Below are 21497 nucleotides of genomic sequence, written 5' to 3'. Positions count from 1 at the left end.
ATCTGAGTGTTGGCCATGGGCATGTTCACCTCTACTCTGGGCTCGGGCTCTCTCTCTCTCTCTCTCTCTCCTGCATACTTGCTTATCTCCTCTCTTGCTTACCTGCCCATGCTAAGGAGCTTGTAATCGTGAGGAAAAGTCCTAATTGACTGCAGCAGCCCCTGTTGGGACGCCCAGGTCCACACAGCATCTCTTCTGCATGCGAGGCCTGTCACTCTGCTTAGCACTCTCTTCTGACGACAGGAGCACAGTTGGCCCGTGGTGGGTAGGCTAGAAGTGCCAGATGGTCAGTGTCCATGAAAACAGTTCTCAAAGACATGGGGAGTGGGTGGATAAACACCCTTGAGAGGATAAATGATGTATGTTCCAGGCAGTCTTCCAGAGGTCCCAGTGAGACTGAGCCCCAGTTGCCCACGGTGGTAACTGACTGGACAATGTACCTTTCACTGGCTGTCTTCCCTTCTGTCTTCCTTCTCCAATCCCCTACCAGCATTTCTGAAATCAAATTCCAAATATACTATCCACTCAAATTCTCTAGAGCAAGGTCAACTTAGAAGCCCAGTGCAGCAGACTTCTGAGTCACACACTTCCAGGCAGTTGTTTTCAATAATAAAGCCAGACTATTGACCTCCACTGTCTAATGCCCAAGTCTAATGCTCAAGTGGTTCTGAATGCAGCCAGGAAAGAGGCACGTAGAACACTCAACAAAGGTCTGACAAACACGAGGGATAAACTGCTTTTCTCCCATGTGCATGCAGCAAGTGACAGGACACGGTAGTTCTGGCAGCTTTAATAAAGGGTTGTCCGAGTCCCAGTGAACAGATGGAGCACCTTGCCACTCCCTGGCCATCCCTTGGTACAGCGCCTGAATCTGAAGACTGGAGGGCCAGGCTTTCTTCTCAGTCAGCTCTCCTAAGGCCCCTCAATGCTGAAAGCAAGAATCAAAGCCCAGTATACAGTCTTATTTATTGGGAGTCCTGGCATCCAGGAAAGTCAGGACTCCAACTGGTCACTCTGTAGGACTGGGCACACCGAGGGACCACGCACTCATGTCCAATTTTCCTGGCATCAAAGGAGTCCTCAGGAGGCGGGATGCGGCTATGCCTGTTGGGAAAACACATTGGCATCGATTAGCACCTCTTCTGTGCCAGCCTTGGGACCACGGCTGGAGCAATCATATAGTCTGGAGGGAAAGGGTCTCAGGCAACAACCTTGGCCATTTGCCATTGAACAAGTTGGCCATGGTGAACTGTCATTAACCATGTGGCCATGTTTATTGGGCACCTCCTGTATGCCCGGCATTGCTGCAGGTACTTGGAATTCAGCAGGCAAAATCTCTGACTGTGGGGAGCTTCCAATGAAGTAGGGAGGAACAGACAATAAATTAACAAAAATGTGTGAAGTGATGAGAAACTCTACGCAGAAAACCAAGAGGGAAGAGCAGAGGTGTGTGAAGGGGGAAGAACGTGCCGCACTTTATTAGCTACACAGACATGAGACAGTCCACACAGGCTTTCTATCATGCTGTACGAAGGTACTTCAAAAAAGTTCAAGAGAAAGTAAACATCTTTTAATTCCATTTTTCACAAACATTTTGAAGCACCAACATGACATGAGGCTGTGCGTGTGTCTGCTATTGTGTAGATGAGAGAGTAGAGGAGGCCCAAATCCCACTGCCCCAGCTAGAGAAGGAGAGTTGTAACTGGGATGCCATCACCAGCAGAGTAGTTAGGTGGGGGCTGGGTGTTACTTACTCCATGTGCACTGGAGAACCACAAGAAGGTTATAAAGGGGGAGAGATCTGACCTAACTTCCTTTTTTTTTTTTTTTAAAGATTTATTTATTTATTTGAAAGCATTACACAGAGAGAGAAGGAGAGGCAGAGAGAGAGAGAGAGAGGTCTTCCATCTGCTGGTTCACTCCCCAACTGGCCGCAATGGCCAGAGCTGTGCCATTCCGAAGCCAGGAGCCAAGAGCTTCTTTCAGGTCTCACATGTGGGTGCAGGGGCCCAAGGACTTGGGCCATCTTCTACTGCTTTCCCAGGCCACAGCAGAGAGCTGGATCGGAAGTGGAGCAGCCACTTATGGGATTCAGGGACCCAAGCATGTGGGCCATCTTCTACTGCTTTCACAGGCCACAGCAGAGAGCTGGATTGGAAGAGGGGCAGCCGGGACTAAAACCAGCACCCCAATGGGATGCTGGTGCCACAGGCGGAGGATTAACCTACTGTGTCAGGGAGCCGGCCCCCCCAACTTCCATTTTTAAAAATTCCTTTGACTGCCAGGAAAGTGTAGCTGGTTAGGGCAAGGGTGGCCACAGGGAGATCAGGGAGAGACTGGATGTTTGTCCTGGAAGAGAAGGAGCACCTAGCCCTAAAATGAGAGCTGTTCAGATGCCATAAAAACTTGAAAGAAATGTGCTGGCACCGCAGCTCACTAGGCTAATCCTCCGCTTGCGGCGCTGGCACACCGGGTTCTGGTCCCGGTCGGGGCGCCGGATTCTGTCCCGGTTGCTCCTCTTCCAGTCCATCTCTCTGCTGTGGCCCAGGAAGGCAGAGGAGGATGCCCCAATTCCTTGGGCCCTGCACCCACATGGAAGACCAGGAGGAAGCACCTGGCTCCTGGCTTCGGATCGGCGCAGCGCGCCGGCCACAACACGCTGGCCGTAGCAACTACTTGGGGGGTGGACCAATAGAAAAAGGAAGACCTTTGTCTCTCTCTCACTCTGCCTGTCAAAGAAAGAAAGAGAGAGAAAGAGAGAGAGAGAGAGAGAGAGAGAGAGAGAAGAGAGAGAGAGAGAGAGAGAGAAAGAGAGAGAAAGAGAGAGAGGGAGAGAAAGAGAGAGAGAGAGTAAGAGAGAGAGAGAGAAAGAGAGAAAGAAAGGTAGGTCGGTCGGTCCCTGGGGTTGGCACCGTGGCATAGTGGGTAAAGCTGCTGCTTGTGGCACCAGTATCCCATATGGGTGCCGATTCGAGTGCCAACTGCTCCACTTCTGATCCAGCTCTCTGCTGATGGCCCAGAAAGGCAGTGGAGGATGGCCCAAGTCCTTGGGTCCCTGCGCCCATGTGGGAGACCCGGAAGAAGCTCCTGGCTTCAGATCGGCCCAGCTCTGGCCGTTGGGGCCATCTAGGGAGTAAACCAGTAGATGGAAGATCTTCTCTCTCTGTCTCTCCCTCTCTCCCTCTAACTCTGCCTTTCTAATTAATTAATTAAAAAAGGGAAAGGAAGGGGAGAGGAGGGGAGGGGAGGGGAGGGAAGAAATGTTCCCAACAGAAGGCTGAAAAATTCGTACGGTAAGTAGCAGATCATTACTAAGAGTTTCCTGGGGATATTCAGCTCCTTCCACTGGTTTCTGGGCAGGCATGCAGGGAAGCAGCAGGATATGAGCCGTGGTGGGGGAAGGGGGCTTGTGGATCCTGGCAGCGGGGCTCAGGGGTGGGGCATCAGAGGAGGGTTCCTGAGGGAGGGGCCATCTAACCTGCAACAGGATTAGCCAGGAGACGGAAGGGCAGTCCAGGCACAGGAAAGCAGCTGGACAAAAGCAGGCAAGGAGTGCACTGAGTAACTGTGTTCACGAGGGCTAGAACACAGAGCTTGAGGTGTTAAGTGGGGAGAGATGGGGCCAGAGGTCACAGGGGTCCCATCGTGCAGGGCCCTGGAGGCTGTGCTGAGTTAAAGACACGGCGAAGTATCGAAGCAGAAGCAAAGCAAAACATGGGCAAATTTCCCCGCAGAGAGAATGGACTGCAAAGGGTCAGATGGAGCACAGAGGCCCAAGAGAAGGCTTCAGGATGGGCTGAGTCAGAAGTAAGAGAGAGAAGACCGGGTTACCAGGACAGGGGAGGGTGTTCAGGAAGAGCTGGTGAAAGGAGGGCCTTTGCCTCTGGAGTACACAGTCCAGTGGGGAAGGCAGGAAACACCTACAGAGCACTTCTCAATCGTTGCCATTACTGCAACCCCTAAGAATCCTAGGCTGTCTCTAAGTAGGCCCGCCCATGAACCGAGTAAAATCCATGAACTAATACACAGGTATGCTGTACATCTGCGTATGTACTTCAAAGAGGTCAGTTTGCTTTTTTTGTTTTGTTTTGCTTTGCTTTGCTTGACTAACCCGCCCCCCCTGCCAGTGCAGCTGAGAGCCAGTGAGGAAGTGCAAGAGGGGACTAGGGAGGAAGTGAGTAAGGTCAGCCTAGGGAAGACCTAGGAACCTAGCAAGCACCTGAGCTCTTGTTCTCAATGTGCCTAGGAAGCCACTGGAGGGCTCTGAGCAAGAACCGCATCTCAGGTCTCGAATGCTTGCCCAGGCCATGTAAGATAAGAGTGAGGCAGGCGGCCCAGCGAGAAGTCTGGGGCAGGCATCCTCACAGTGCAGGGGTGGGGAGAGGCAACGGGCAACCATGTTCCATGCTGCACAACGAAGGCCTGTGTGGGGACTGCAGGGTTGTTAACCTGAACAGCTAGAAGGCTGCAGGGGAATTTAGGGGACGGGGGATCAGTGAACCGGTGAGCCTCCCTTACCTCCACGGTTGTGGACGACTGTGGCAGCTGCACCTGCTCGGCGCACTGCAGGAAGCGGCGCACGTGCTCTGCGCAGTTGCCCACAGCTGACTCGTTCTGGCGAAGACACTCCTCAAAGGCCTCAAAGGGCTCAGCACAGGCCTGGCGGATCTGGCGGATGACTGGGCTGTGGAGGTAGGGTACTTCAGGTCCTGGGAGGCTCCACCCCACTGCCCACCCCACAGACTGGTACTTGCCCACACTCACTGGGTGGACGTGCATCGGGCAATGCTCATCTTAAGGTGGTGACAGTCTCGCTGCCATGACTCAGGCTTGGCCGTCACACACTGGCCATACTGCTCCAGTTCCCGGCCGCAGTAGCGAGCAGTGACCTCCAGGGCTGCCTGCCTGTGGGACAGGATGGGCTGAGGATAATTCTGGGCAGCTGGCAAGGAAAAGAGTTCTCATCTGGGTTTGAGTTAGGGCTAGGGGTCATGGGCAAATCCGGGAGTCCGAGAATCCTGCAATGGAGCAAAGGTGATGTAGCAGTAAGGCTGAGGCTGGGGAAGGTGGAACACAGTGGGTGGAGGTCCTAAAACAAGGTCTGGTTATTTTAAAAAATTTATTTATTTGAGAGGAAGAGTTATAGAAAGCGAGTGGGAGAGACAGAGGCAGAGGTCTTCCATCCACTGGTTCACTCCCCAGATAGCTGCAATGGCCGGAGCTGAACCAACCCGAAGCGAGGAGCCAGGAGCCAGGAACTTCTTCAGGGTCTCCCACGCAGGTGTAGGGGCCCAAGTGCTTGGACCATCTACTGCTTTCCCAGGCCTTAGTAGAAAGCCGGATTGGAAGAGGAGCAGCTGGGACTAGAACCGGCACCCATATGGGATGCTGGTGCTGCAGGAGGAGGATTAACCTACTGTGCCACGGCGCCGGCCCCTTGGTTATTCTAACACAGGCCTTGGTGGGGAGTGGGAGACTCTTTCAACCTTCAACAACCTTCAAGAAGGATCTTGGTGGTCAGGCATCCTCCAGGCCTGGGAGAAGCTTTAGAAGTAAGACCCAAGGACCAGCACCATGGTGTAATGGGTAAACCCACTGCCTGCAGCGCCAGCATCCCATATGGGTGCCAGTTCCAATCCGGCTGCTCCACTTCTGATCCAGCTCCCTGCTAATGGCCAGGGAAAGTAGTGAAGGAAGGCCCAAGTGCTTGGGCCCCCGCACCCGCGTGGGAGACTCAGAAGAAGCACCTGGATCCTGGCTGCGGATTGGCCCAGCTCCGGCCATTGCAGCCACCTGGGGAGTGAACCGGCAGATGGAGGATCTTTCTGTCTCTCCCTCCTTGCCTATAACTCTGTCCCTCAAATAAATAAATCTTTGAAAGAAAAAAAAAGAAGAAGAAGAAAGACCCGAGTTCAAGGGAAAGAGAGCTTCAGAGGCCTAAATGAGTTTGGAAGTCCTAAACGTGAGGTTTAAGGGTCCAAGAGGTGGGGAAAGACCTCTTGACCAGAGTCAGACATGAGGCCTGAGGACAGGGACCCGAGAGATGACAGCTGAGGTCCTGGGATGGGGTTGCAGATCCTAGGGTGGGACTCAGGAGCTTGTCCTGGGGGCAGGATCTGGAAGCCCTTGACGAGGGGTAGATCTGGAGAGTCCTACTCATGAGCTCCTGAGGTTTGGGGGGACAAGGTCTGGGAAGCCAGTGCAAGGTCAAAGCGGTCTGGAACAAGCCCGTGAGCCACAGAGGTGACGTCAGGGTCCTGGGAAGACCTGGATGACCCAGCGGGAGGAGTCCTACAGGTCCTCCGATGAGTCTGAAGCCCCAGGGTCCTGGAGCCAGAGCCTCCTAGTGGAAGTAGGGTAGGGCCTGAAACCGCCGGGGGCGGGGCCTGGGAATGAGAGGCGGGGCTTTAAGCGCTTTAGGGGCGGGGCCAATACTGAGGATCGGCTCTCAAAAGAAATCCTTCTCGAGATCCTAGCCTAGGATTAGAAAGGTCACTGCGGAAGAGAAGGGACGCGGTAGCAAGTACGGAGTGGACGCTCCCGTTACTCACATCTCGAGGCAGGTGCCGGCGTGGGATCAGTCAGGGAGCCGCAACCCGCCTCTTCCGGTATCAGGTTGTCATGGCGGCACGCAGCTCAACCTCTTCCGGTTTTTCTAGCAGCTGGCGGGCAGCCAGCCCCGTACCCTTTAGACCCACTACGTCACGGCGGCGCCCTTTGCAGTCATTTCCGGCGACAGCTCGTCACGGCGGCGCCCGTCATAGCCACTTCCGTCCCAGCCGGCCGTGTTGCTCCCTGTTTCCGGCTTGCGGGTTCACCGGAAGTAGACGTTCGGACGTACGGCGATGCCTTGTGGGATGGATGCGCGTGTCCTAGGGGCTTCAGGTCGCCTAACGTGACGCTAGTGCGTGCGCGCGCTCGGGCCTGGCGGGAAGGGGCTTGAGTATACATACCATCTGCCCGCCGGGGTCACCAGACGCGTCCCCTGCGTTTTTGCGTAAGTTCCGGCTTTAGCCAGGACGCAAGTGGGTTTTAGTGCCGGCTGCCTGGAACGATGGATAAATGACTTCCTGCCCTTGTAGTTCGTCCTAGCGCGGCACGTTTCCGCCTCCCATCTCATCCATCCTCAAAGTGTGAGTTTAGACCTGGGGGTGGACTGTCCCATTTATGACGTGGTTATCCCTTGGTGAAAGAAGGGAGCATCAGTTTTACCATATAACACACAGGTTTTTCCAAGACTAACCAAAATTAGGAGAAAAACGCAGTTCATGTGAGGTCCGGACAGGAGCTCTTTGAGCCTGTGACGCACTGAGTGGGCTTCTCCGTGAACTGGGGATGATGGCAGTGACAGGCTTCACATAGGACAGAGTGCAAGTGAAGGGTTTATTAAAAAAAAAAAAAATTGATTTTATTTATTTGAAAGACAGGAGTTACAGAGAGAGGTCTTCCATCCGCTGGTTCACTCCCCAGATGGCTGCAATGGCCGGAGCTGCACCGATCCGAAGCCAGGAGCTTCTTCTGGGTCTCCCACGCAGGTGCAGGGGCCCAAGGACTTGAGCCATCTTCCACTGCTTTCCCAGGCCACAGCAGAGAGCTGGATCGGAAGAGGAGCTGCCAGGACTAGAACTGGTGACCATATGGGATGCCAGTGCTTCAGACCAGGGCTTTAACCTGCTGCACCACAGCACCAGCCCCAAGTGAAGGGTTATTACAGAGCATGGCCCCTCAGGAATTCTAGATAAATGAAACCTGTTCAGGAGGCTGTAACCACGAGCGGTCGGTGACTGCTCCACTGGCCGTCTGAATCTGCCCCAGCTGATGCGCTTGGAGCCATGGACATTGAAAGGAGGCTTTTTCACCCTGCGGTCCTTCCACCCTTCCTTCCTGAACATCTTCCCATTGCGTGTGTGGTTTTGTTTTGTTTTGTTTTGTTTTGTTTGACAGGCAGAGTGGACAGTGAGAGAGAGACAGAGAGAAAGGTCTTCCTTTGCCGTTGGTTCACCCTCCGATGGCCGCCGTGGCCAGCACACCGCGCTGATCCGATGGCAGGAGCCAGGTGCTTCTCCTGGTCTCCCATGGGGTGCAGGGCCCAAGCACCTGGGCCATCCTCCACTACACTCCCTGGCCACAGCAGAGAGCTGGCCTGGAAGAGGGACAACCGGAACAGAATCCGGCGCCCCGACCAGGACTAGAACCCGGTGTGCCGGCGCTGCAAGGCGGAGGATTAGCCTAGTGAGCCGCGGGGCCGGCCCCAGTGCACGTTTTGTGAGAGAAGAGCTAAAGGAGATGGCATCAGGGCTGTGGGAAGAGACAGAAGACGACTTTTTGGCTTCAAACGTGGGTATTCCTTTCCAGGAAGAATGGAACCTTAAGCTGGCCAGTGCCCCCCGTTCTCATCCCAAAGTGCAGGCAGTGTGCTTCCTAAAGGGAAGAAGGGGTTCAGACCTCTGGGGTTCAGGTCGGCAGCTATGGGGAAGACCCCAGCAGCAGGCGTGCTCCTTGAGGAGCGTTGCACCCATTCTCCCAGACTTCCAGCCTTTGGGTCTGTGACTCAACGGTGTAACTGACTTCTCCAGGGGTCAAATGTAAGAGGACCCTAAGGACAGTGGGGTTTGGAGTGAGACAGATCTGAGTTTGAATCGGAGATCTCAGTATGCTTCTTGCTCTCTGAGTTTCAGTTTCTTCCTAACACCCGCCTCTGGATGCCCTTGGGAGAAGCAAGGGAGCTGAGCAGACCAAGCACGTGGTACAGAGCCCTCTGGACTCTCCCTTGTCTGCCCTACCAGACATTGTTACTATTGTGTGTAATTGTTTGTTTGCCTGTGTCATTACCCTATGAACCCAGTGAGGGAGGGGGCCTTGTGTCTCGTGGTCACTGCTATATCCACCCCCCCACACACACAGCTTAGGGCTGGCAGAATAATAGGGAGTGAGTGAAAGTATTTACTTACAAGATTGACATGAGGATAAGATGAAATCTTTTCATTCACCCGTGTGATACTTACCAAGTACATTTGTATGCCAGGCCCTGAAACAGCCGCAAATGAAACACAAAACTGGGGCTTAATGTTATAGTAGGAGAGACAGATACTAATTAAAGTAAATAAGAACAGCATCTAGTAAATTAGTGATAACTGGTAAGGAGAATTATAAGAATTAAAGGAGAAGTGTCGGGACGATGACAGTTTTAGGCAGTGGCCAACACAGGCCTGAGAACGTAACATTTGGGCAGAGTGCTCAGGGCAGTAAGGGGTTGAGGCATGTGCACAAGTGTGCCAGGCAGGGAGTGGCAGTGCAAAGGCCCTTTGTGTAGGCAGCAACATCCAGGATGCAGTCAAGGACCAAGGAGAGAGCAGCTTGGCTGGAGCAGGAGGACAGCGGTGGTAAATGGTAGGGGAGCAGGCAGTAACTGGAGGCCATGGGGTGTGGGGCCTGGTGGGCATTCACAAGGACTTTGGCTTTTACTCTGCATTTTTAATAAGCTTCCCAAGGGCCAGCGCCGCGGCTCACTAGGCTAATCCTCCACCTTGCGGCGCCGGCACACCGGGTTCTAGTCCCTGTCGAGGCGCCGGATTCTGTCCCGGTTGCCCCTCTTCCAGGCCAGCTCTCTGCTCTGGCCAGGGAGTGCAGTGGAGGATGGCCCAAGTGCTTGGGCCCTGCACCCCATGGGAGACCAGGAGAAGCACCTGGCTCCTGCCTTCGGATCAGCGTGGTGCGCTGGCCGCAGCACACCAGCCGCGGCGGCCAAGGAAGACCCTTCCCTCTGTCTCTCTCTCTCACTGTCCACTCTGCCTGTCTAAATAAATAAATAAATAAATAAAATAAGCTTCCCAAAGTATCACTGTGCATAATAATGTCTGAGGATTCAGTAAGAAACCAGAGAGGCAAAAAGGTGGGTCTTTCTAGAAGTGGGGTGCTAGTACTGATTCCCTCTGCGAGGGATATCCTGCAAACAAATACAAAAAAAAACTACAGCTCACCCTTTGAAAATTTTTTATATTTATTTCAAATGCTCATAATAGCCAGGGCTGGACCAAGCAGAGCCCAGGGGCTAGAACCTCAATACAGGGCTCCCATGTGAGTGGCAAGGACCCAAGTACTTGAGCCCTGCCCGCTACCTGCCAGCATCCACATTGATAGGAAGCTGAAATCAGGAGCTCAGAGCCAGGAATCAAAACACCCAGCCACTCTGATAGGGGGCAGTGAGGGTCTGGCGTCTTAACTTCTGGGCTAAATGCTCACCCCTGCAATCCACCTAGTCATTAAAGATGACTTTGGGTTAAAAATTACCTTTTTAAAAATGCAAGTTCCTCTGGTGAAGGTGAATGGTTTCTCTCTTCCTAATGCTTGTTTAGCACTGAGGATGGTGGAGAAGGGCAGAGGGCAGATCGTCAGCTGTGGGATTTTGTGGGAGGCCTGCAGATCTCAGCAGGAAGGGAGGAGGGTGTGGCACAGGCACGGGGATGGGACAGGAAACTGGGGAGTCGAAAAGATCCTGGGAAGGGGGAGGTGCCGGGCAGATGAGCTAGGGCAAGTCAGATTTGATGAGGGGCAAGAAATGGGTGATGGGGTGCGAGCAGGCTGGGGGTGGGGTGCTCTTGTAGACTGCGAACAACCCTGAGGGCGCTTTAGCTCAGGGCCTCAGTGCAGCTGAGCACTGGCAGAATGGCAGCCCAGAAGTGCCGATGACCAGATCTACAAGCTGGCCCAAAGGGAGTCCTGAGCCTTGTTCCTCTGAAGCGGATATGTGGCCAGAGAAGTGGTGCCTGATGTGTAGGTGATTTTCCCAAGAAAGGGGGTGTAGACTGGCATTGCGTCTTCCTGGTTCCTGTGGGCCCTTTCTCTCCCCACAGGTGGCCTCACTGCCACTGTCCACTCTGTTATTTTTCCTTCCTGTCTTCTGTGGGCAGCGCCCGGCTCTAGATCTTAGCATGATGGAGCTGTAGGGAAAATCCTGGGGAGCCCAATACGTAGCAGATCTTCAGGCTGTGAGGAGAGACACCCTCCCTTCCAGACACATTTCATCTTCTTCGTCAGCTAAGTGTCTAGCAACATAGAGCTAGCTGCAGGGCCACCCTTCCCCCTGGAAATGGTGGCACAGAAAATTGTTTATGGAAGCCAGGCCCCTCTGCTTCTCTTGGGTTCTCCAGGCCCTTACTCCCCTTACTCCCCCCCTGCAAAGGAACCCTTTCCTTGAAATTCAGCTTCCTCTTTCTCACTGTTGTCTCCTGAACCCCATGCCTCCTAGAGTTACCCCTCCAGAGCCCACACCTTAAAAGGATTCCTGGGAATTGCAAAAACTTTCATCCCTGGCTCCGGCTTCTGGAGTCCAGGCAAGGGCGGGCCAGGCCTGGAGGAGGGCCCACTTGCTGAGTCTGGCCATGTCACTGCCCAGGCCACACCAAGGGTTCCTCTGCCTTGTGTGGTGCTGGCAAGGTAGGGCATGGGAAAGAAGCGAAAGCTGAGGCTCTGCCCTACAGAGGCTTAACAGCCTTCCTACGTGATGGCGAAAGGCACCGCAGGTGGCCCTGTGAGGTCAGCCCCACTCTGTTCTGCCCCCGGGAACCAACTCCCGCTTGGGGACTGATCCTACACTGACCCTTGACCACCTGTCCACACTTCCTTTCCTCCTGCACTGAGTAGCTGCTGGACTATCAGTAGGCCTGGCCTCCTCCTCAGCACTGCCCAGGCCTTCCTCACTTGGTACAGGTTGGTGGGATTTGAGGATGGGGAGAGGCAGATTCAGAAGCTGAAGCTGATGAGCCGGTCCCACTGCTGGTCTCCTTCAGGTCCTCGGGGGCCATGGGCCACAAGTGAAAGGGAGAAACCAGTCACAGAGGCCATTGCCCTCATTTCTCTTCCTTCAAGAAGTTGCATTTGGTGTTTCAAATAGCATGACATAGCAACCCAGGGACAAACAAAGAAGCACAAGAAAGGTTAGTATTGTGGTTGGTTCTCTTGCAGCGGGTCTGGGTCCCCTTCACCACCTCCACCACCACCCTCATTATTAACCATTCTGTCCAAATGCGAGCTCTCCTGGAACATTGCACATGCAGAGCCTATGCTATCTAACAGTGCGCTGCACTGGGAGCCGAGCCTCAGCTGCTTGAGTTTCCCAGGGCTGCCATAGCACGTACCATAACCTGGGTGACTTCACACAACAGAAATGTATCCTATCACAGGTCGGGAGACTGGAAGTCTTGAGGTGAAGCGGGACCAATTGCTTCTGGAGTCCCTGAGGGAGAATCCGTCCCTTACCTTTGTCCCAGGTTCCTATGGTTGCCTACAGCTCTTGGCTTGTAGACACCCCAGTCTGTCTCTGTTCACACACTCTGTATATCTGTGTTTTCTCCTTTTAAAAGGACACCCAGAGGGTGCGTTTACTGGCACCTTTTTGCCATAGGCTACCCTCTGTGCAATTGTCAGTAACTAGTGCTCCATTCAAAAGGCTCATCAGGATGAAGTGGTCTGAGTAGGGGGTTGGGGAGGGGCAGTCTGGACTGTGCTCTTTTTTATTATTTATTTTAATTTATTTGACAGAGTTAGACAATGAGAGAGAGACAGACAGACAGAGAGAAAGGTCCTCTCTCTGTTGGTTCACCCCCCAAATGGCCACTACGGCCAGAGCTACGCTGATCCGAAGCCAGGAGCCAGGAGCTTTTTCCTGGTCTCCCATGCGGGTGCAGGGCCCAAGCACTTGGGCCATCCTCCATTGCCTTCCCAGGCCACAGCAGAGAGCTGGACTGGAAGAGGAGCAACTGGGACCAGAACCTGCCACCCATATGGGATGCCAGCGCCGCAGGAAGAAGATGAAGCACCCTGCCTCCACCAGCTCTTCTATCCATGCATTGGTCTCATCCTCCCATATATCCTGTACTGCTTCACCCACATCCCATGGTTAGGCTGGGGTGCCAGGTGGCTCCTGCATGTGCACTCATCCTGATCACCACTATTCTCATTTTAGCCTTTTCCAAATAGGAAATGCATATGATGAAAATGTGTGGATTTTAATGTGGATTTTTTTTAAAAGATTTACTTACTTATTTGAAAGTCAGAGTTACATAGAGAAGCAGAGAGAGGCATTCCATCCGCTGGTTCACTTTCCAATTGGCTGCAACGGCCGGAACTGCCTCGATCAGAAGCCAGGAGCTAGGAGCTTCTTCTGGGTCTCTCACATGGGTTCAGAGGCCCAAGGACTTGGGCCATCTTCCACTGCTTTCCCAGGCCACGGTAGAGAGCTGGACTGGGAGAGGAGCAGCCAGGACTTGAGCCAGCGCCCATATGGGATGCCAGCACTGCAGGTGGTAGCTTAACCTGCTATGCCACAGCACCGATCCCTGTGGCTTTTTTTTTACACCAAAGTGAACTTTTAATTCCATTTTCCACTAACTTTTTGAATTACCCTCATACTTGAAACACCTTTTAGAACACATCTTGTAGTACCAACTACTACCACTTGGGTGTGTAGAATGCCTATGAATGACAACAGTTGTTTCAAAGGTCAGCTTGAGTGCAGAGCTGACCTATAGGGCTGGAACGTACAGCAACACCATAACCTGAAGAAGTGCCAGCAGTGGCTTGACAAGCCTGGGGCAGGAAGTCTAAGGCTAGAAGTTGGCCTGCCAGCACTGGCGGGGCCGATGCCCCACGTCTCAGCAGGAGAATAACAGAGAGGCATGCAAGAGTGGCTTCTGCATTAGAAATGCTTGATGGAGGAGCTGGTGCAGTGGCTCATCAGGTTAAAGCCACGGCCTGCAGCGCCGGCATCCCATATGGGTGCTGGTTCAAGTCCTGGCTGCTCCACTTCTGATCCAGCTCCTTGCTAATGCACCTGGGAAAGCAGTAGAAGATGGCCCAAGTCTTTGAGCCACTGTACCCATGTAGGAGACCAGGAAGAAGCTCCTAGCTCCTGGCCTCGGATCTGCTCAACTCTGGCCGCTGTGGCCATTTGGGGAGTGAATGAGTGGATGGAAGACCCCCTCCCAACGCTTTCAAATAAATAAAATAAATTTCTAAAAAAAAAAATAATAAAGAAATGCTTGATGGGGAAAGCAGGCAGGGGTTCTTTGACTGTTAGAGGAACTGAGTGCTGCAAATTCACCCACACGGTCCCTGGTCCCTCGGCTGCTTTGATGAGCTCTGTTCTTTATTTTTGTCTCCAATGTGGGTTGAGGCCTCAGGGTCTGGTTTCTAGTAGGATCCAAACAATGAATACTCTAGGGAATCACAGCCTGTCATTCGACTTTGTATTCTTTGTATTACTTTTCCCCTTTTGTTGTTGGAGACAGACTTCTTAAAGGTCCCATCTAGGGTGCCAGATAATATCAGAGTATGAGGTGCCAATTATATTACCGTATGCTTATTAATAAATTCACAATATTAATAAGCCTTATGGGTTCTTGCCTAGTATTCAGAAAATTCTGAATACTGGCATAAATGAATGAGGCAGCATGATAAGTTTTTAAGCTTTTTGTTCAGTGAGAGAAATGCATAGGGGCGTGAGGGCCCTATCTAAAGTGAGAGGGGAATCTGGATTCATACCGAGTACCAGGAGCCAGCCATGTGAAGGAGCACACATGCCCGAAAGCACGGGGCAGCAAGGGCCTGCAATGGCAAAAGAGGCAAAAGGCCAAAAAAGGGCTGGGCCCACTGTGTTCCAGGCCTTTAATCCACTTCCAAAGGGGAGTGGTTAATTAGTCTGATTGGCTGGTGGGCATACAGGTGTGGCCAGGTGGGGGCATGAGGTCACACAGGGACAGGGACGTGGTCAAGGTGTGGTCTTCCAGCTCACAATTTGATTAATTTATCCTGTATGCCTGCCTACAACACTTTCATTTAAAATATCATAAATTCCTTTGTCATACAACAGTCCACTCATAGCTAAAGGTAACACTCAGTTTCACTATGGTTCTATTATTGTATTAATGGTATTTGTGTACATAGAGATACATAAAGTGTATTTCAACCTCTTGAATAAATCCTTCAAGTAGATATTTTTCTTGTGTTCAAATGCTTCATTTATTGGGATATATAGTTATATAAATATACATGTACAAATATAAGAGAGTACTACAAAAAACTCATAAAAATTGAATTAAAAGATAAGTTTATTTTGGTACAAAAAAGTTGAAATCCATGCATAGTTTTTTTCATAATATACATTTTTGGTGAGCTTTCTGAAAACCCTTCATATACATACATGTACCAATATATATCAGAGCATTGTTTAGGCCGTTCTCTTAGGAGTAGATGGATTCCTTTGTATTCACAAGTACTCCACTCAAAGGCATGAACTGCATTCAGTGCGGGTAGCAATTTGTTTCAGCAGATGATCATTTCTGTTCTGCCAGCAATCCATTCATAGAAAAATAATCTATCATTCACTGTTGTTTCTTAAGGAAAAAAAAGATCTATTTGTTATATTTGATCTGTGGAGTGACAAAGAGAGAGGGAGATAGGGAGAGAGCGAGCTCGCTCTTCCATCTGCTGGTTTACTCCCCAAATGCCAGTAATAGCTGGGGCTGGGCCAGGCTGAAGTCAGCATCTGAAAACTCCATACGGTCTCCCACATGGGTGGCTTGAACTCACGTTCTTGGGACATTATCTTCTGCCTCCCAGGTACATTAGCAGGAAGCTAGGTAGGAAGCGCAGGGTAGCCTGGACTTGAACCAGGCCCTCTGATTTGGGACACAGGGGTCAAAATGTAGTGGGAAATTTAGAGAGGCAGAGACACCAAGGCTCTTAAGAGGAAAAATAGCTTTATTCTTCTGCTAGCTGGCCCAGAGGAGACTTCAGTCTCCAAATTCTGGGCCCCAAACAAAGCAGGGCATTGTCTTATATACCCCAGCGCAAACAACTTTAAGTTTCCTGATACATATTCAGGATATGCTCAGCTCTGTCGGCACTACATCCCTAGAAACACATAGGGCGTCATTCGGTCTTATGTACTGGCTTTTCCTTTCAGGAGGTACGTCTGTATTCAGATGGCATTGATACTGTTTATGGCCCTTTCCTTTCAGTAGATGCAGTCATTACAGCAACAGTCCATTTCAGAAATAATCCAGTCCTGTGCATGCTCTCCTTCTAGCAGCTGCATTGGTTTATGTTTTAATAACACTCCGTTGTAGCAATCTGTGCCATTCAACTTGATGCATGTTCCTTTCATAGATATCTATCCCATTCCATCTTATCTATGCCTTTTTCCTTATGTGGCTGATTCCATTTTACAATGACCGCCACAACGTTGTCTCCCATGGTTTATTCATTAAGTGGAATCTACACCTTTGAAACTGGGAAGACATGGCCAATACATTACAGCAGAAGTGATCCTGTGCAGCCATAAGAGGCTTTTTATGGCCTTACAGCTTCTGTTCTCTACTTATTAAAAGTTAGCCGCTGTAAAAGAAATGATAAAACATCATCTGATCTTGTTTTAGCTCTACTCTTTCAGTAAATCTTTCAGTGTCATACCTGCAATCCATTTGCAGTGATATATTTAATTAGGTTTGCAAGTACAAATGTGTATTTGTGTATATATACACATGCATATTTAATGTGTACACATATATTTGTGTGTCATTCTGCAAATGAAATGTTAGTATGTGAGTGTAATATTACATTGCACAATTTTCAGTATACTGCAAGTACAGTTTAAAGATAAATAAGTAGCAGGACTGGCGCTGTGATGTAGTGAGTAAAGCCACTGCCTGCAGTGCCAGCATCCCATATGGGTGCTGGTTCAAGATCTGGCTGTTCCACTTCTGATCCAGCTCTCTGCTATGGCTGGGGAAAGCAGTGGAAGATGAGTCAAGTCCTTGGGCCCCTGCACCCATGTGGGAGATCTGGAAGAAGCTCTAGTCTCCTGGCTTCAGATTGGTGTAGCTCTGGCCATTTTGGCGAGCTGGGGATGGAAGATCTCTCTCTGCCTCTCTGTAACTCTGCCTTTCAAATAAGTAAATAAATCTTTAAAAAACTCAGTAACATAATCATGTGAATGTAGTCTAGGTCATTAACTTATTTCACAATAGATATTCATTTATGTCCTATCAACATGCCATTCACAGATATAGCCAACATTTGGGGCCAGCATTGTGGCATAGTGGGTAAAGCCACTGTCTGTGACACCAGCATCCCATATGGTACCTGTTCATTTCCCAGCTGCTCCACTTCCGATCCAGCTCCCTACTAATGGCCTAGGAAAAGCAGTGGAAGATGGCCCAACTATTTGGGCCCTTGTGACCCATGTGGGAGACTTGGATGAAGCTCTTGGCTCCTGGCTTCAGTCTAGCCCAGCCCCAGTCATGTGGCTTTCTAGAGAGTGAACCAGCAGATGAAAGATCTTTCTCTGTCTCTCCCTCTCTCCCTGTAACACTTTAAAAATAAATATTTTTTTAAAAAAGGAAATAACATTTATTTTTTAAGGTTTTATTTATTTGAAACACAGAGTTACAGAAAGAGAGGGAGAGGTGGAGAGACAGATCTTCCATCCATTGGTTCACTCCCCACATGGCTTCAATAGCCAGGGCTGAGCCAAGCCAAAGCTAAGAGCCTGGAACTCCATCCAGGTCTCCCATGTAGGTGGCAGGAGCTCAAGTTCTTAGCCTATCTTCTGCTGCTTCTCAAACACAGTATCAGGGATCTGGATGGGAAGTGGAACAGCTGGGACACAAACAGGTGCTCATATGGGTTGCTGGCATCACAGGTGGTAGCCTAACCTGCTGTGCCACAATGTCACTCCCCCTCCTTTTTTTTTCCTCTAAGGTTTATTTTATTTATTTGAAAGGCATTACTTTTGCATTATCTGTGTACAGGTTAGTGCTTCCAGTAGATACAGCTATTTGTTAAACCCAAACTCCATTTCTTTCTATGGGTGGCATGTCATTGAGTCGTTCATATTGTTACTGCAGACATGTACTGGGAGCATTCAAACAGAAGAAAGTGACACCTCCCAACCTTGTTTATAGTTCTAACCTTGAACTGCAGGCATTTGCTTATGTTATACCAACCTCACATTCTTACAGCTAAATATCATCAATCTCGTGTACAGCTCAATCATTTCAGAAGGTATATTGATTTACTGAGGTAAATACCATACCATTAATAATCCTGATCTTTTAAATAATCACTTTTAAAAAAAGATTTATTTGAGAGGCGGAGTTAGAGAGAGAGGTCTTCCATCCACTGGTTCACTCCCCAAATAGCCACAACGGCTGGAGCTGGGTCAGTCCGAAGCCAGGGGTCAGGATATATCTTCCACTCTCCTTTCTATCCCTAACCCAGAAACCAGCAAACTTTGTCCATTATGGACCAGGTAATAAGTATTTTTTAGGCTTCCCATGCCATCCCATCTGTCACAGCTACTCACCTCTGCCATTTTAGACAAAAGCAGGCATAGACAATACATAAGTGAACAAGGCTACAGAACAGTAAACTTATTTATGGATGCTGAAATTTGAATATTGTATCGCTTCCATGTATCATGATTTTTTTCAACTATTTAAAAATATAAGAACCATTCTTAGCTTGCAAGCCATATAATAACAGGTGGCGGGCCAAATTTGGCCTGTAGAATGCCGACTGCCAGCTGCTTCCTAGGCTCTCATTGCAGCCATTTGTTATCCCAGTACTCTATTTCTGGTCAGAAGTGACATTATCACTTGCTCTTGGACACATTATCATTTGGTCCTATGCATGTCTTTCCACTGTGGATACCATTCCTATTACGCTAGGTATTTTTACTGACACTCTATTCCTAAAGAAAAGTAGTACATCCGTTTTGTATGTAGTTTGGGATTCTGAACCCCATGGATCTGTGGGTGTATAATTTTCATCAAATATGGAAATATTTTGTTCGTTATTGTACTTATTCCTCCAAAGAGGATTTACTCTTGCTTCTGGTGAGGTAGCATCCCAGAAATCGCAGATCATTAAATCCAATCCTGGGAGGCCGGCGCCGTACCCTACCAGGTAAAGCTGCTCCCTGCAGTGCCGGCATCCTATACAGGCACCAGTTCTAGTCCCGGCTGCTCCACTTCCCATCCAGCTCTCTGCTATGGCCTGGGAAAGCAGAAAGTGGCCCAAGTTGTTGGGCCCCTGCACCCACGTGGGAGACTCGGAAGAAGCTCCTGGCTTCGGATTGGCCCAGCTCCAGCCTTTGCGGCTATTTGTGGGAGTGAACTGGCGGATTAAGACTTGTTTCTCTGTCCATGCCTCTCCATAACTCTGCCTTTCAAATAAACAAATAAATGTCTTTTTTAAAAAAAAAAAATTGTTAAAATTCAATCCTGGGTCAAGAAAATTTTGGATTGGGCTGTTCTGTTTCCAGTTCACTTGTCAGTTCTGTTTCCAGTTCACTTGTCAGATTTAGCCCTTCAGGATTCCAGTGTTAAACCTGGTGGAGCAGGCATTTGACCTAGAAGTTTAACGTGTGGACATCCCATATGGGAGTGCCTGGGTTCCAGTCTCAGCTCCAGCTCCCAATTCCACCTTCCTGCCCGCAAGGACCCTGGGAGGCAGAAGGTGACTCAAGTAGCTGAGTCCTAGACACCCATGTGGGAGACCAGATGAAGTTCCCAGCTCCTGGCTCTGGTCCAGGCTACTGTGGGCATTTGGGGGAGTGAATCAGTGAATGGGACTGCGCTCTCCTTCTGTCTCCTAAAAAAGGAAGGATCTAAATTTGTCTCATACCCCCTCACCATATCCTGTTTCCTTTCTGGGTAAATGTGCTCCCGTATTTCTGACATTCTGAACTGGGTGGCCCACAGCAAGGCCCGAAGTCCCAGGTTCAGTCTCAATTCCACCGTATGTTTCTCTGTATCACTCTGGATGTCTACCTCAAGTGACTGGCAGGGGCCAGAAACCAACCAGCCGCAGGGTGACTCCTCCCAGCTCCAGGGCTGAACAGTACACTCAACCCTTTTTACAGTACCACTTCCCACTCCCTGCCCTGTTCTTAGATCTTTTCTCCCCTAATTGCTCCCCCCAATGGAATGCTGACACCATGGAGATGCTGAATAACTGAACTCTTCTTACATTATGGACAGAAATAACCAGAGCCAGCTTGGAAAGCCAGTCTGTTCAGCCAGCTAGGCAAACCGAGAATTTATTTTATTTTATTTATTTATTTGACAGGTGGAGTGGACAATGAGAGAGAGAGACAGGGAAAAAGGTCTTCATTTACCGTTGGTTCATCCTCCAATGGCTGCTGCAGCCAGCGTGCTGCGGCCAGCACACCGCACTGATCTGAAGCCAGGAGCCAGGTGCTTCTCCTGGTCTCCCATGCCGGTGCAGGGCCCAAGCACCTGGGCCATCCTCCACTGCACTCCCGGGCAACAGCAGAGAGCTGGCCTGGAAGAGGGGCAACCAGGACAGAATTCGGCGCCCCGATCGGGACTAGAACCCAGTGTGCCGGCGCCGCAGGTGGAGGATTAGCCTATTAAGCCACAGCGCCAGCCTAATGTTCAATGCAAAAATGAAGAAAATGGGGGCTGGCATTATGGCATAGCGGGTAAAGCTGCTGCCTGCAGTGCCGGCATCCCATATGGGCATGTTTGTGTCCCGGCTGCTCTTCTTCCAACCCAGCTCTCCATTTATGGCCTGGGAAAGCAGAAGATGGCCCAAGTACTCGGGCTCCTGCAACCACATGGGAGAGTCGGAAGGAGCTCCTGGCTCCTGATTGGCCCAGCTCTGGCAGTTGTGGCCATTTGGGGAGTGAACCAGCAAATTGAAGATCTTTTATTCTGTCTCTCCCTCTCTCTGTAGCTCTGCCTCTCAAATAAATAAAATCTTAAAAAAAAAAAAAAAGAGGACATTCACTGCCTGGACTGTGATGCTATCATGTGTGCATGTGTTCAAACCCAGCACAGTGTACACATTAAATAAGTGCCTGTGTAAGTTAGCCTTCAACAAAGCTGCTACACACATCTGTTCATTTATGTTAAGAAAACATAAATGACACATGTGGTTTGTGTTATATTTCTGTTGTACCTCTGCTCTACATAGATTAACAGGTGTGACGGTCACCGCCTGTGTAAGACAGGGCAGGGGACCTGGAGTCGGTAAGGAGACTTTTCCTTATATACTTATTTATCAATCTATCTTCTTTAAAAAATGTATTTGTAAGGCAAAATAACAGAAGAGGGAGAGACAGAGAGATCTTCCACGTGCTGTTTCACTCTCCACATGAGTGCAGTGGCCAAGGCTGGGCCAGGGCAAAGCAAGGAGCCAGGACCTTCACCTGGGTCTCCCAAATGGGTGGCAGGGGCCCAGCACTTGGGCATCTGTTGCTGCTTTCTCAGGCGGGTTAGCAGGGAGCCAGATCAGAAGTAGAGTTGCCAGGACTTGAATTTGTGCTCAGACTTGGGACTATGGCATTGCAGGCCAGGTACCGCCCCACAACACTGGTCCAAGTGTTTAAGTTTTTGAGATACATGTGGAATTTTTCAGTGAATATACCAAAACCAACTTCAGTAGTTATTATACCAGACTCAGACCTCAAA

At 50.3% G+C, this 21497-nt stretch overlaps 1 protein-coding gene and 1 long non-coding RNA gene across 2 annotated transcripts; one reads left to right on the top strand and one right to left on the bottom strand.

Moving 5' to 3' along the window:
- Positions 1-774: 774 nt before the first annotated feature.
- Positions 775-6974, bottom strand: CHCHD5 (coiled-coil-helix-coiled-coil-helix domain containing 5). Its single transcript, XM_002709595.5, has 4 exons — positions 6552-6974; positions 4765-4905; positions 4519-4684; positions 775-1104 (listed from the first exon to the last, which is right to left on the bottom strand). Coding segments are annotated over exons 1-4 (315 nt in total). The 5' UTR covers positions 6554-6974; the 3' UTR covers positions 775-1098.
- A 36-nt stretch (positions 6975-7010) lies between these two features.
- LOC138848561 (uncharacterized) lies at positions 7011-7546 on the top strand. Its single transcript, XR_011386493.1, has 2 exons — positions 7011-7133; positions 7428-7546. It is a non-coding gene; the product is annotated as an uncharacterized lncRNA (long non-coding RNA).
- Positions 7547-21497: the final 13951 nt, after the last annotated feature.

This window comes from Oryctolagus cuniculus, chromosome 2, assembly GCF_964237555.1.
Source record: "Oryctolagus cuniculus chromosome 2, mOryCun1.1, whole genome shotgun sequence".
In the NCBI taxonomy this organism is placed as follows: domain Eukaryota; kingdom Metazoa; phylum Chordata; class Mammalia; order Lagomorpha; family Leporidae; genus Oryctolagus; species Oryctolagus cuniculus.
The sequence above is the reverse complement of the archived record's forward strand: the minus strand, read 5'-3'. Positions and strand labels throughout refer to the sequence as shown.